This window comes from Schistocerca americana, chromosome 2, assembly GCF_021461395.2.
Source record: "Schistocerca americana isolate TAMUIC-IGC-003095 chromosome 2, iqSchAmer2.1, whole genome shotgun sequence".
NCBI lineage: Eukaryota > Metazoa > Arthropoda > Insecta > Orthoptera > Acrididae > Schistocerca > Schistocerca americana.
Window position 1 is genome coordinate 287,970,864 of NC_060120.1, and position 17,133 is coordinate 287,987,996.

The 17,133-nt window shown below is 38.8% G+C and overlaps 1 protein-coding gene across 2 annotated transcripts in view; it reads right to left on the minus strand.

Moving 5' to 3' along the window:
• Nucleotides 1-17,133, minus strand: part of LOC124593815 (protein O-mannosyl-transferase TMTC4-like) — a 135,580-nt gene that overhangs the window by 90,975 nt on the left and 27,472 nt on the right. For both annotated transcript variants that reach the window (XM_047132163.1, XM_047132164.1), the window contains exon 5: nucleotides 12,174-12,479. In XM_047132163.1, coding sequence (XP_046988119.1) covers nucleotides 12,174-12,479 — 306 coding nt within the window. The remainder of the gene's footprint in view (nucleotides 1-12,173; nucleotides 12,480-17,133) is intronic.

Consider the following 17,133-nt stretch of genomic DNA (forward strand, 5'->3'; position numbering starts at 1 on the left):
TACTGGAGACGAGCCCATCTACCCCTGGGCAGTTGTTGCTCCACCACCCCCGCTGTCCTACATAGCCATCGTCACTTGTCACAATGTGGCAGGAGTAGTAATCAGTTACAGAATTCAAGTAACTGCTGATCAAGTTTTTGGACCTGTCTGGTTGTGTTTTTTCCTTTGCTTTCCTTTTTGTTTGGGTATATTGTACTTGTGTGGCAGTAATAGTAAGCAAAATATCTGTCAGTAAGAGGCTGATAACCCTGGAGATGATTCGGCATTTGGTGGATAAGGTAGTTAAAGTTCAAACAGATAATAAAGCTTTGCATAGAGAAACAGATCGTTTAAAGGGTGAAAGCAAGGAATGGTCATCTTCTAACATGTCCCCACACATCTTTGATGCTAGTACTGCCTAGTTAGTAGCCCCATTTTCTGGTAAAAGAGGGGAAGATCTTTTTATCTGTTTTGATAGTTTGCACATGAGTTATGGAACTGGTGTACTGAGCAGTTTCAAATTTAAAATTAGTGGGACACTAGGAAATAAGTAATATACAATGAGAAGTTGTGGGATGCTCTGTCCAGAGACTTTCAGGAAGAGTTAGTGGATCATTACAGGAAAAAGGATGCTTCTAGGAATTATCATGAAAAACTTAACGGTGTAATTAAAAAACGAGGGGAATCAGTAGAAAGTTGTGTAGACCGTTTCAGGAAAATCAATATTTATATACATGAAATGATGGAAGGTGATAGTGTCAATAAGCCCATTCTGTACGAAGCAGAACAATGGACACTTGATGCATTTTTATGGGGACTATTGCCTGAAATGTCATGAAAAGTTGCATGGATTTCCCAAAAACCTTGGAATATGTGGTAGAAACTGCGGCAGCTTCAGCTGAAATTTACTCAGTGACTAGGCGGAGGGGGCAGCAATTAGTTTTTACATCAGTGCACAATGCTCCCAGTAAGTCTGACCACTTGGATATCCATGTGCAAAACCAATGACAGGCATCTGTCTAACTGGCTATGTAAAGGGAAGATTGTGTAAGTTTTTGTTGGGTACAGGATTACAGGTATCCATGACAAACAAGTGTTTATTTGGTGCCATAAATTTGAACCACCACATTTCAGACTAAGTGGTGGGGTGGTAATACTGTTCACTCCCTCTGTTCAGTGTTACTGAATTCCCGAGTGAGTAAGAGGGTTGAGAGGGTGGGGGGTGGAAGAGGTAGAGGGATTTTCAGGTGTGTGTTGAACTTCTCACAAGCTACGACATCATTCTTGGGCTAGATTTCCTAGCAAAACTTCACACCAAAGTCGATCTATAACAACAAATAGTGGAGCTGGGTGGGACATTGTTCAATCTTGATTTTACTTCTGAAAGATATGAACTGTCATAAGGAATATCTGCGACATCAAGCAGGTAATTTAAAACTGCATACATGATCTCTCTTAACTTGTGGGATGTAACAGTGAAAGGTAAGGGAAGGCTGCTCTGGATGAACACAGGAGCTGATCTGCTGATTAATATTTATGTGTGAGAGAGTCCCTATCAGAAAATGGGAAGTTGGATCAGGCACTATGTTTACCCTTAGTGCTGGAAATTGACAAAAGTCAAGGGACGCCTTTCAATGTAGACAGTATTAGTTTGGAAGAGGTGAAGTTATCATCAAGAGGTGCACTGACAGGTAACTTAGAGGTGTTATAAGAGGATGACTTGAATACGGATTTTAGTGCAGAATACTCACTATAGGTGTCACATCCAGAAGGATGGCATGCTGTGGGGTATGAAACTGAAGTAATGCATGCACCACCTAGATGATATCATTCTATTCTGCAAGGACAACCAAGAGCACATGGTGCATCTATCAGAAGTCTTTGGTTGATTAAATGTGGCACAACTGACCCTTAGCTTACAAAGTGTCACTTTGTATTATAGATGGTCCACTGTTCAGGTCATGTTACAAACTGACCTATGATTTGTATAAGTTGTAAAGGATTTCCCAGTACCTAACACAGTAAAGGATTTACAGTCATATTTTGTGATCACTAATTTTTATAGAGAATTTATTCCAAAATTTGCAGATGTAATGAGACATCTTATGCATTTGCTAAAGAGTAAGTAAAGTTTCACTGGACTCTAGATTGTGAAGCATCATATAAACAATTAAAAGATTTATTAAGCATGGTCCTATCCTCGCATTTCTTGACTATGAAAAACAGTTATACTGTTGTGTGACTTAGGCAACCACCATATTCTTGGCTCTGTTTTGAGGCAAGAGGTAGATGGGAGGGAACACATAACAGCTTATGCTTCTAGACTGTTCAATAAGGCAGAGAACAACTATTCATCTAAAAAAATTTGCACCAACTTTCAGCATCACCCATTTCCATTGTTATCTGTATGGGCAACAAAAAATTTGCACTAACTTTTAGCATCAACTATTTCCATTGTTATTTGTATGGGTGACATTTTAGGGTCATAATGGATCATGCAGCACTGAAATGGCATCTGGGACTAAAAGATAGAACCAGTTGTTTGACACACTGGGCTTTATGGGTAAATTAATTTGATTTTGAGGTTGTACATCATCCAAGGAAATCTCATGGAAATGGATGAACTTAGTAGCAAAATCTCTGCAGTAGAATGTATTGGGGTAAGCACAGAAGAATGTTGCAGACTCAGGCCACTGACCCAACTTGTAAGCTCTGACGATAGAGTGCTGTACATGCAACCAAGGTCCGGCTGCCACATAGATGCACCAGTAAGTTTACAAAAAAAGTTCTGAGGCAGGCTCAGAATTCCATTTTGGCAGGACATTGTGGATGATGTGCCACGGAATGTCCTATTTCCGGAAATTACTGGTGGCCAACAAGAAGCAAGATGTAGAGGGTTTCATGTAGAACTGCATTCACTGTGCTCGAAGAGACAAGCTGAGTCGTCAGTGAATCCCATTACAAAGGTTACCTGAGGTGGATAGACCATTTTAAATGACTGGAAGGGACATTCTTGGTCCCTTTGCACAAACACCACCAGGGAACTGATATGGATTAACTATAAGTGATTATTCCTCACATTTATTGACTGTCATCACCATGCCAAATCAACAGGCAGAAATGGTGGCATAAGCTATGGTCAGTCAATGTTTACACAATTTGGAGCACCAGAGACTGTGTTAATTGACCATGCCACTAACTTTATGTCTGAGTTACTGAAGTAACTGTGTCAACTATTACACATAAAGATGTCACTATACCCGTAAACAAACAACAGGACTGAAAGGCTACACTGAACAGTAGAGAAATGTTATGTTATCATGTAAATAGTAGTCATAATGATTGGGACACTCTAATACCAAATGTAGTAGCAGAATGTAACTTGAAAGTCCATGAGGATATGGTCTTACCACTGTATGAGGTTGTTCTGGCCAAAAAAATGCCCTCCCCTTTTGAATTATGCAAACCTACCCCAGGAGAAAATATATTGTTTGTTTGAAACTTTGCTGAAAAGTTTTAAAATATCTGGTGCCAGATTACAAAGATCAGTGCAACGGCTCTAGAATAAGAGCGGGACTCACAACAAAAAGGAAAAATTGTCCAAGTACCAAATCAGGCAATGAGTAATGTTATCTAACCCTTGATGCTGAAAGAAAAAATTAAAAAGTTCATTTTGTGTTACCAAAGACCTTATCAGGTAGTCAAGACAATGTGTCTTGTTAATGTCAAACTGCAACTTCCGATCTTAAGCACAGTGGTGTTAAGTAAGAAGAATTCTGAACTGAAAGTACTATGTCAAATTGCTGGCAGTTCCTTACGAAGGAAAGGGTTGGTAGTAATATGAGAAAGAAGGTAAAATTTTGCACGTAAAGCATGGTGTACCTACAGTTGTTCCAATGCATCAATACACCTTGTCATGAGATGGCTTTGCGAGCTAATTTTTCATGTTTTCCTATTAGCTATTAGAGATATTTGTGATTATACATTACTGTTATGTCTGTGTTTGCATTGCTTTTCTGAAGGAGGCTCATGTGTGAGTGTGAAGAAAAATTTTGCTTTGGTAATAGATTAAAATAATTTTCACATAAAATTTTATTTGCAATGTTGGTAGAACATTAAGTGCCTTATTTAGTATAACATCGTGCAGCACATTTATTGTTTGGTTAAGTATGTGGTTTGTGTAGAAGCAGTTGTGCAGACTTGCAACGTGAAATAGGTTGGCAGTAAATAGAGAGAGAGAGAGAGAGAGAGAGAGAGAGAGAGAGAGAGAGAGAGAGAGGTACACCTTTTACTAAATTGTAGACCTATTTTAGTGCCCATTTTGAACTTTTCAAACAGGGATGTGTAATTAACAGTCTGCATTATTTGCAAGACATGATACAAGATATAAATGTACATTTTTGTGTTTAATTTTGTGTTTCTTTGTTTCATATTCCTATGGCCAAAGGTACAAAATGTTTTCATAAATGACTGGTTATCTTTAAAAAAATCAGTTATCTGAACATCTTCCACCCTCAACTGTTTTAGGTAACTGGTGCTCCATTGGAAAAACTATTAAAGTCATGATACTAAACAGGCAATAAAATCATCACCATTTATATATTACAGACACTAATCACCTAACCATATTCCGATCAAAACCTGTAGTCATATCATTCCTACACTACAGCTTGGCCGTCATCTGTGGTTCGATTTCTCTCCACAGGGTCATTTTTCACATGCACAGCTGGCCTACCACTGAACACTTCCACAACCTGTGATATCCTTTCCACAAATCTTAAATTCATATTCAATAATAACTGTTTTGACTTTGAGTGACAGGTGTTTAAAGCTCCCTCTTATGCTAAACTTCTCATTCCCACTTTGAGAGTTTCACTAAAGCCCAAGAACAATAAGCCACTAAATTTATTCAAATTATTGATATTTACACTATCTAGATCTAAGCTGTCTTACAACACATCACTTTGTTTATAAAGTTCAGCTGATTTAAACCTAGAGTGCTAGCACTATGAGAGCTGTCACCCTCTGTGGGTTAAACACTTCCTTCTTTTGGAACTCAGCAGTTGTAGTAAATTATCTATTCAGACAAGGACTTGGCTCATAAATATACTCTTTAACATCGCCAATGAACTATTTAACCATCTAACAACAAAGCAGTGTATTTCTCTGGTATGGATATAAATTTCTTATGTCATGACACAGTGTTGTCACCTCCCAAACCTCCATACAAGCTACTCACAGCCTTTATGTATCTTCGATTCATGTCACTGCTATATACTCCACAGGTTTAGGATAGCATCCACAGCCAAGCTTTCTTATACATTTTCTTGTCACTACTTTCTCCAGCCCTTTACTAGTAAGAACTCTTTCAAAGGCACACAGTATACATCCAATAATATGCAACCACAGTTTGTCCTTTTCTTGAGAATAACTATTTCAACAATGACATATCTACAACATTCTCTCAGTACTTCTACTTCCTTACAAATTCTGGCACAAATATCTAATAAAGAATGGCATGAAATTTGAAATAAAATTTCTATGACAACTACACAATACCCTTTCACTGTTCCTACAATACTACACAATAGCTGTAACCTTATTGTTGCTAGTGGTTGTTTACTGTTTCCCAGCACGTGGAAAGTTCTCAGTGAAAGTCAGATTGTCGTGACAGCCATTTACAACACAGCAAGTTGTCATTATGACTAACATACTAACACTGATGAATGTGTGGCTCTTGGTCGAAAGTGAATATCCATTGGCATTACTCTCTTCTCATTTGGGCCTTCTTCTTGCAATGTCATCAATAATCAACCATGGTAAAGCAACAGTCAATCACAGCACAGATGCTGCACACCGAAACAGCATATACAGGTGCCAATCATAGTTACAAGGCACCACTGCCAAGGCACACTCTTCAAACACTGCCATGTAGAACAAGACTAGCCAGTTCTATTCTGCTCTGTCTTCAAGTTGTGTATCTCGAGTGCAGTCAAACCCTAATGTACTGCTTCTGGCTCCAGAGGACAGTGGTGTTGTATCATTGCTGAGTCAAATCTAGTTCCATCTTAAATGTGTTGAGTGTCATCAATGGTCACATATCCATCACAGCTGCAGCAAATATTCAGAATTCATTATCTGTAGACCTGTACTTTGACTCAGATCAGTGTTTACAGCTGCCTTTTGTGTATTTGAACATCAAGTCATTTAACTGCATAACTAATTCCAGACATGTTCACATAGCCACGGTAGGGGAGCGCTACAGATAAGAGTATTTGTTTGCTTCAATGAAGTGTTGGGTATTTGACTGTTCATTTAACTGACTGTTTCATTTGTTCAGAGAAGAACACAACACCTCCAATCACAGAAAATTTCAATCATTCCACTTCTATCATTCCCTTGTCGTCCTCCAGTATTCCTGCATTCTCTCACTGCATACCTTCTTCATTACATAGCAACATTTTGTGCCTATCTTCTTCTATTCCTAACATGGATCCCTTCATTTTTCAAAATTCTTCTTAATCTCCATTTTTACCACATCTTATTCTCTTATGTTGTGTCTTTCATAATGTTTCTTCCACTCTTTAATGGAGGTTGTCATCATCTTCCTAGAAAAACATTTGAAAATCTGTTAATTTCATATCAGTCATTCTGCACAGGTATTAAAATAACATCACACAACATATTTTTTCTTTGTTTCTGTTTCATTTTGTATGTTCTATTCTACAAGAACTTCTTACTATCCATATCTCTTGTTGTTGGTGTATATAGTACCTTAGTCAACAATTCTCATTTCAAGTATAGCACTTTTAATTCAATATTAGACATCTGCTCAACTATAAGCACCGTGGCTCTGTTAGTTTAGTTTGGTCATGAAAGAGATTGCAGCTGACAAGAGGGCTGCCAAGGAAGTAAACAAAGACAACTTTTTTTACCTATATATAGCCACTATTCAGTGCAATGAGGTATTGTGATTATGCGTGCCTGTAGATGAAACTTGTTCATCTGACATATATCAGTTTTAATGTGATCTAATTTTAAGGTAATTAATGTTCTAGGTGTGGTCCGGTCAAAAGATATGTTTAAATTGTTAATTTCTGACTTTTTCAGAGTTCTCACAATTAATTAGACTGATTCCACTACACTCATCTCTGAATATTTGGTGCTCAGTGGCCTTTAACATCATTCTTTAATGGTCATCGTTGAATGTCGTAGAGAAGTTACACAAATTATTCTTTATAGCAATGAAAAAAATCAGTTTTTTAAAATGTAATGTGATTGTATGGATAAAACATCTACTCAGCAAGTGGTGACAGGCGAAGATACACATACAAATTTCAAAGTCTGCAAGCTTTCGGAAACAGTGGCTCCTTCATCTGGCAAAAAGGGGAGAGTTTGGAAAAGGTGCTCAGAACCCTGAGCCAGGGGAAACTTACCAGACAGGATGAGAAGAAAAGACTGACTGTTGAGGAGACATTTAAAACCCTAAGAGCTTAAAGATGAAAGAGGGGTAGGGTTAGAAACAGATTATTGACACATCATCATGCACATGTTAATAAGAACAGGAAGCTAAGTGCATTTTATGTGCTAGAGGTGGGGGACAAGGAAAAATGGACAGGTCAGAAAATTAAGGATATAGAAAACTAAAATGGAGTGAAGAAAGGAACAGTTGCTGAGAAGAAATACTGGGACTGAAGAAATTAAAGTAAATTAAGGCCAGGTGGGTGGCAAGAACCAACGAAATGTTGTAATGCCAGTTCTCGTGTGCAAAATTCTGAGAAACTGGTGGCTGGGGGAATAATCCAAATGCCACATGTGGTGAAACACACACTGATGTCACGACTGTCATACTGTAAAGCACGCTCTGCAACAGGATACTGTGTTATGGCAGTATACGCCCTCTACCTATGCCCATTCATCCTAACTGATAATGTGGTGGTATTCATGCAAATGTAAAAGCTAAACAGTGTTTACTTAACAGCCAATACACAACATGTGTCATTTCACAAGCAGCTCTCCCTTTGACAGTACATGTTTTTCCAGTACACGGTGGATATAGGTGATGGTAGGTGGGTGTATAGAGTAAGTCTTGCAGCAGGAATGGACGTACGGATAGAGGACATAGAATAGCTCTGGCAAGGATGTTGCAGAGATTGGGAGGGTGATGAAAAGTTATTCCAGCTGCGGTAAGCAAAATGTCAGACAGAATGGACCTCATTTCAAGACATGGTTTTAGGAAGCCTTAACCTTGTCAAAGTAGCTGGTTAACACATTCAAGACCAGGATAATGCTAAGTGACAAGAGGTGTACGCCTAAGCTGTTTTTTGGAGGGATCAGCGGTACCAGGAATGGATATGATGGCCCAGGAAATCTGCTTTTGAACTAGGCTGGTGGGGTTATTATGTCCAGTGAAGACTAGGGTGAGAACGGTGGTGTGTTTCTGTAAGGAGTCTGCATCTGAACAAATACACCTGCCTCAAATGCCGAGGCTGTATGGGAGGGAACAGTTCATGTGGAAAGGATGGTAAGTGTCAGTATGTAAGTACTGTTGTCTGCTAGTAGGTTTAATGTGAACTGAAGTGAGTAGCTGACCCTTGGTGAGGGCGAGGTCAACACCAAGGAAAGTGGCATGGGATTCAGAATAGGACTACGTGAAATTTAGGTGGAAAAATGTATTTAGAGATTCCAAGAATTTTAACAGGTCTGCACCGAGCGAGGTGGCGCAGTGGCTAGCACACTGGACTCGCATTCGGGAGGACGACGGTTCGATCCCGCGTCTGGCCATCCCAATTTAGGTTTTCCGTGATTTCCCTAAATCACTCCAGGCAAATGCCGGGATGGTTCCTTTGAAAGGGCACGGCCAACTTCCTTCCCCGTCCTTCCCTAATCCAATGAGACCGATGACCTCGCTGTCTGGTCTTCCCCAAACAACCCCAACCCAACAGGTCTGCCTGACTATGAGTCCATATTGCAAAGTTGTCATCAATGTATCTAAAGCAAACCAGGGGCCCTCAAGTGACACACCAAAAGGTTGACTTATAAAGGAGCCATCCTGGTTCCTATTGCCATGTTGTCCCTCATCTGTTTATATGTCTGCCCATCAAAGGTAAAGTAGTTGTTGGTAAGTATCAAGTCATTTAAGGCGAGCAGGATGGGTGTCATACATTTGGAATCAGGTGGGTGAGTAAATGCTCAGCAGCAGACAGAGCTTCTTTGCTGCTCCCACCTTCTCTAGCACTCCAAACCCTCCTCTCTTGCTATGATAAATCCCATCACATATTACATATGGTCCTTTCGAAAACATGCTTTTGAACAATCAAAAATAAGGCCCAACATTTTGTTTCTTGAAACTTGCTTGTCCCTATGAGTTACCCTCAAAGGCCTAAAATTGAAAGTTTCTGTTTCTGGATGTAACCCTACTTGACAAAGCCCCTTTTACAGTTTCAAATAAAGCACTCTCTTGCACTTACCTAACTAATCTGTCCCTATACACCTCATCTGTCAGTTTCCACACCACCAGACTTTCTGCCTTTACAAAATCCTGCAGTTATCTGTCCCTCATCTTTCCTTGGATGTTATCCATCAACCAGGCCAACTTTAGACTGCAAAAACAGGCTAGACTTCATCTCAAAAAGCTTTCCCACCTTCTGCTAAACTAATTCACCACTGGTGCCCAACTTCTTTCCCTTTGAGAGGCAGACATATTGATAGATCAGAGGAACAGCCATGGGAACTAGGATGGCTCCTTGTTGCACCAACCTTTTCAGGGGTCATTTGGAGGGGGCTTACCAAGGACCCATAAGCCTTCAGCCCCTGGTCTGATTTAGATACATTGATGGCATCTTTGCCATGTGGGCTCACAGTCACTCTGTCCTGTTAAAATTCTTGGAATCTCTAAATACATTCTCCCACCTAAATTTCACATGGTCCTATTCCAAATCCTATGCCACACACTATGCTACACACTTCAGTTCACATTTAACCTACTAATAGACAACAATACTTACATACTGACAGTTGCCAGCCTTTCCATGCCAAGCGTTTCCTCCCATACAGCCTTGGCATTTGAGGCAAACATATTTGTTCAGATGCAGACTCTTTACAGCACCACACCACCATTCTCATCCCAGCCTTCACTGGACATAATAACCCACCAGCCTAGTTCAAAAGCAGATATCCTGGGCCATCACATTCATTCCTGGTACTGCTGATCCCTCCAAAAATACAACTTAGGAGAACAACTCTTGTTACTTAGTATTATCCTGGCCTTGAATGTATAAACCACCTACTTTGACAATGTTAATACTTGCTAAAACCATGTCTCGAGAAATGAGATCCATTCTGTTCGACATTTTTCCCATCACACCTTAAACAGTTTTTCGTTACCCTTCCAATCTCTGCAGTATCCTTGTCAGAACCTATTCTATAGCTCCTTCCCCTGTGTCCATCCCTGCTGTAAGACTTACCCTATGCTAGCCATCTACCACTGCCTATAACAGTAATTGGCAAAACATACAGTCTCAAAGGGAAGGCTACATGTGAAACAACACACCATGTACCAGCTGTTGTGTACACACTGTTCGGCTTTTGCACTGGCATGACTACCACCAAGTTATCAGCTAGGATGAATGGGTATAGGTAGAGGGTGTATACTAGCAACATACAATATCCCATTGCAGAGCATGCTCTACAACATGTCAGTCATGATCTCAGTGCCTGTTTCCCAACATATGGCATACCCAGATACCAGTGCTCAGAACTTCACAGGTGGGAACTGGCATTGTAACATGTCCTTGATTCTTGCCCCCCAATGTGGCCTTAATTTATGTTAATTTCTTCAGTCCCAGCATTTCTTCTTAGGAACTATTTTCATTTCCTATATCTTTTACTTTCCAACCTGTCTATTTTTTCTCATCCCCCACTTCTACCACATACAATGCATTTAGCTTTACACTTTTATTACTCATTTACGATGGTTTGTAAGTAACCTCTGTCTTGCCTTCCTTCCCACTCTACTCCTCTGCCAGAGGAAGAAGCCATTGGCTCCCAAAACTTGTAAATTTCAATATATTTATGTATGTATTCTCCTGTTGCCTACTGGTCAGTAGATTTTCTTTTTGTATGCAATTACATTACAATTTATTCTTTAAAACATTGTCCTCAATTTCAACACATTGTGATTATGCAGAAGTCCTCTTTATTAATTTGATTACAATTCTTCTTGTATTGACTACAGTGTCCACTCTTTCTGGAAATTTATATTTACTTCACAGTATCATGTTTTCTTTTACTGTTCCTCAGTTTCATTTCTTTTTAATTTTGGCTTGGCTAAACACCATCTTTGGTGCCATACTGATTGTGTGTGGATAATCTTTGCAAGTTTCATAGTTCAATCCCTAGAATTTCTTCCCAAAAATGTTTGGTTTCTGTGTGATGCTTAGCTTCTGTTATATTACATGTTTTCTTTCGCCTTATATGTTCTTACTGGGGTATCCCCTGTAGCTTGACTTTGCAGGAATAGTGGTATGAACTTTACTTCTTACTACTTTGTCAACCATGATTTCTTTAAAATAACCTTGAGAAATAAGTGAACTGCGTTAAGAACTGTGGACAATATCAGGTTTGGCAGCATCTATGTTTTAGCTTTCCTGGGGAGTTTCTTGAAGGTGGACATAAACTTCAGCTGGCTTTAATGAGATTAATTAGTGTCATACCATTAGTCCTTTGGAAAGCAGTTTATTTTCTTAAACGATTTTTCCTTATCTATTTGTGCACTACCTAGTGCCTTGTAGCTGCATTCTTGATGTCTCTAAAAAAAACTGTATAGTTTTTTGTTTCTGACATGTTCTTGTCAAGCAAAATGGTTGCTTCCACTGCTGAGATTTGTATTTACACTTACTCAAGAGGATTTTCAGTTCTTGACTAGGTTTTCCCTGTAACCCCTGAAACCGTCTTAGAGCGATTGGTACCATTCAGCACGACATGATCTCATAATCATTAATATTCACTGAATCTTAAAAATGGCATTTCTCTCCTTGTATCCAAATGATTTGGTAAAAATGCAAACTTTAACAAAGAGTTACAGAATATTTACTTCACAATACACAATGCAAGTAACGATTTGAAAATTATCTTCATTTCATCTTAACTTTTCCACAAATTAACATTCACAATCAAAGTTTTAACATCCTTACCCTGGCTGTAAAACTTTCGGCAAATGAGGCCGGATTATCTGACTTCTGAAATGTTGGAAGAGTGGAGCCCATTACTTTCCAGCGGAGCAGTAACAACAAAATTCCTGTGAGAAACAGTATAGCATGTCTCTTTAACAAATGCTTGCTTCTTCCATTAGAGCTGCTTTTTCTTTCATCTAAACCAATTGTCTCCACTTGTACCTCTTGACTTTTCTGAAAAGCACTGATTTTACATGCCAAGCTTGATATGACATCCACAGGAAGAATTTTAGCTGTTTCTATTACATCGTACAAGCTGCACAGACCCTGCAAAACCAGTGATCCTGAGTATGATATGTAACAAATATTGAAATAAAACACATAATAGTACACAAAGGCATGGCTTATGTTGATATGATGCACAATATAGAAATATTTTGTACATGGTTTTGTAAATATTTACTACAACTATTATAATTTTTTTGTAATGTGAACTGTAATTAAATATTTTATTAGAGGAAGAGAGTCAATGAAGTTTTGCTATCACTACATTCTTAGCCGATATTATCCACATTCTAGTTTTGGATACTACTTGCTCCCTTCCTGTTTGATGAAGATTTCTCAGGTTAGCTGCAAAGGAATCCCATGGTCATTGCCCTACCTTGCTTTACAGAGGCAAAGGAAACATGTGGCATGTTTTTTGGTATTACAAAATCTTTTTTTGTGTTGTTTCAAGGCTGATTTCCACTTCCATAATTACATTTATTCTTTGTAAATAGCAACATGTGTGATTCGATGAATGTGACAAGTATCACAGAGCTGCCTTTCTGATTTGTTCAGCAGTGGGGGGGGAAAAAAAAAAAAAAAATAAATAAATAAATAAGTCTAGCTCTTATCAGTTTTTACTGCAGTTTATGTAATTTCTGTCAATGTGATTTGTGTCTTTGGAAATGGGTACATTCATGAACTGATGAGGTAGATGAAAGATTTTCCATTGAGCTCAAAGCCTTTCCTGTAACCTTTATATTCACATGTCACCATTTGCAAGGGGACCAGTCCAAACAGTCACCAGAGACTGAGTGACAGTTGAACTGGTTGTGGAAATTATGAGAAAAAGATGGCCAAATGACAGTTATTTACCTGAAAACAACCTGCTTCTTTGAGAGCCACCCTAAGATTCATCACATCCACCGTCCCTTACTCATCCTGACTGCACCCTATAGTGTCAGATAACCCGCACATGTAGGATCAGTCTTATGCTACTTTCTAATCTTGGAGAGAAATGTGAGTGAAAATATAGTTATTGTTAGTGTTTATTTACAGCTGAAATTGGTATAAAAATAATAATTCAGTGAAGAGAACAAATGATAATATCAGTTTTATTTGTAAAAATCTGTGTACACATACTTATAGCTCTAGTTGATCTGCATGTGATGCAACAACTTGACACACACTGCTCCTTCTCACAAAAACAAGGCAAATGGATGGAAAGCACATAATTCCACAATCATTAGCATCCAAACAATAATATAAGTGTTAGAAAAGCACTCCCTAAATAATGAAGCAATCAATTTAGCTGTTAACACTGACACAAGAAGATATTGCATTAAAAATCTAAAATATTCACATAAAGTGACTGGCAAATACACACAAAAAGATTACCCAATCACTTTCACATATACTAACCCTCCTCTTTTTAATGTTTTGGAGAGAAATTCAAGACACACCAGAAAACTAAAACCTCATGGTAGACTCTTACCATCATCCCATGGTCCATCTGCATTACTAGGGAGAACAGATTCCAGTAGGTTAGAGAGAAGATAAACAAGCAAATGGCTTCACTGAAAGAGCTCCAGTTGCTTTATTTACACTATAAGGTCACATTCTTGTGACGTGGCCCAAATTTTCTGCAGCACGTAACTATTGATGTGTAACATATCGCGTTCCATGGCAAAATACACTGACAGAAAGAAAAACGCAGCACCAACAAGGAATTTTGAAACATAAACAAAAGTTGCATGCGTTATTTCTACATCGGACATATGATGTCTTATACTAATTTCTTGCCAGTCACATAAGAGTGGTGCTAGCAGTGCCACTATGAGGATGCCAGTCAGGTTTGCTTTAAACACATACTGTAATGGTTGTGAGTGTTACTTCCTTTGAGATGGGACATGGTATGTTGATATTAGTAAAAAATGCCTTTAAGGTGACATAAAGATGCCAGAGTTTCACCGAGGTTGTGTAATTGGGGTATGAGAAGCTGGATGTTCCTTCTGTGATACTGCAGAGAGATCTGGCAGGAATGTAGCCACTGTACATGAGCACTGGCAGCAGTGGTCATGAAAATGTATAGTTGCAAGAGTGCCAAGCTCTTGACAGCCACGTGGCACTACTGAGAGGGAAGAGAACTGCATTCAGTGTATGGCTCTGGTTCATTGCACTGCATCTGCAGCAGCAATTTCAGTAGCAGCTGACACTGCAGTGACATAATGAACTGTTTCAGCTCTGAGCCAGACGGAGCCAGATGCCCTGTTGCATGCATTCCACTGTTGCATGCATTTTCGACTTTAGTGGTGTCAAGTGAGAACTTATTGGAGGGTAGGGCGGCGGTCTATCTCCTTTTCTGATGAAACCTGGTTCTGCCTCAGTACCAGTGATGGCTGTGTCTTGGTTACAAGAAGACCAGTTGAGGGCCTGCAACTACCCTGTCTGCTTACTGGACACTCTGTACCTACACCTGGAGTTATGGTCTGGGGTGTGATTTCGTGTGACAGTAGGAGCACTCTCGTGGTTATCTCACACAGCATCACTGCAAATTTTTATGTCGATCTGGTGATTCGACCTATTGTGAACAGCATTCCAAGAAGTGTTTTCCAATAGGATAACACTTAGGCACACACTACTGTTGTAACCGAACACACTCTTCAGAGTGTCAACATGTTGCCTTGGCCTGCTCAATTACTAGATCTGTCTCCGATTGAGCACATATGGGATATCATTGGACGACAACTCCAGCATCATCCACAAACAGCACTAACAGTCCCAGTATTGACCAACCAAGTGCAACAGTCATAGAACTCCATCCCACATCCAGTACCTGTACAACACATTGCATGCACATTTGCATGCATGCATTCAACATTCTTGAGGTTACAGCAGTTATTAATGTGCCAGCATTTCACATTTAAAATGGTTTGTCTTGCACTTACATTAACCTGTGATCTTGCAATGTTAGTCACTTAAATATGTTACCAAGACAATTCTATTCCAAAAATTTAATTACTCTACATTAATTATTTTTTTGGTGTTATGATTTTTTTTTCCACCAGTGTCTATATGGTGACCGGAAAGTTGTTTGTACATATACAGCTCACTGTGGATTGCACAGTATAGATGTAGATGGTAGATAGGTACAGACAGGAAATGATTTGTCCGAGCTACAAAAAGGGGCTATAATCGGCTTTCAGACAAATGAGAGCATAAGAGGCAGCTTTGTTTAAAGGCTTCAAAAAGGGCCATCATAGTGAGCCAAAATAGCTTTGTTGCAATGATATTCACAAGAATTACAAAATAGCTAGTATATCAACACTACAGCTTCTTTAAAAAAACTTTAGATTTGACAAATCATCTTTCATAGCTGAGTGGTCAGCACAGCTGACTGCCACGCAGGGGGCTGCGGTTCGATTCCTTGCCAGGTTGGAGATTTTATGCACTCGAGGATTGACTGTTGTGTTGTCATCATCATCATCATTTAGGTGCAAGTCACCAAAGTGACATCAGATGAAAAGACTTGCACCGGCGGTTGAACAGCCCCAGATGGGGTTTCCTAGCCAATAACGCCATATGAACATTTCATTTCATTTATCCCGAAAAGAACTGCTATCTTTTTATAATGTAGGAAAAGATAGATTGCTATTTACCATATAGAAGACATGCTAAGATGCAGACAGGCACAATTAAAAGGCACTTACACAAAGCTTTCGACCAAAGCCTTCATTAGCAACAGAGAAACACACACCATTCATACACACTCACAAGCACACTTAACAAGCACATGACTGCCAGTTCCAGCAGCTCAGATCAACATTTGGGAGTACACAGTATTCATCTTTATAGTTTTGTTATTGCCTCTTTGTTATTATCCAATTTGTTTATGAGAATTTTTTTGGTATTTGATGAGGTCATTAACTCGATTTGCTATCAATTTTCTGATCAGCCCTTCATTTATACTATGGTTTTTGTTTCTTCCCTCAAATGCTCTGCTACAAGATGTTGCAAGAGGTAACGTTTATTCTTATGTACCTGGCTCCAAATATTAACAATATGAACAAATTCATTTTATGTATACCAATATTGCTACAAATTCAGGCTTTGTTGATGAATTTTACTGATAAATTCTTCCTGGGAAATCATCAGAAACTTTATTATTTTATGTGTGATTTTCATCCTGAAATTCCAGAGTTCCATGTTTCATTAACGCACTCAGTTTTCTTTCAGACTCAACATTGTGTTTGGTTGAGTAGAAATTGAATAATTAAACATGAATACTGAAGTTTCAACTAGAGTAAGGGAAAGCATCAACTGTGCAGCTATTTGAGAGAAAAACCAAAGGCATATGGTGATGTAGGTTAAAGTCCCAGGTATGACATCCTGCAGCCCTTCATCCTGGTGGGCCCTCCTTTGCAAGTTATCAACACAAAAATTTAGGAATGTAGTGTGATTTTGTACTTTTGTGAAAAAAGGATATGTATCAGATTGGTTGCTCAGCATAACAATTAATGCTCTGGCTTTCCGCATAATAGGTTTTTGACTCAAAACTCATGGGGAGCTATTTAATTTTTTATTTTTAAATCTTCATTGGAATGCATTTTCTCATTACTTTTAGTCAATTATTTGAGTAAAATGTATTTTTTTTTTATTTCGGTTCCTTTTTCACATCATTTTAACCACTGTATTACCTTTTTCAATTGCTCTAATT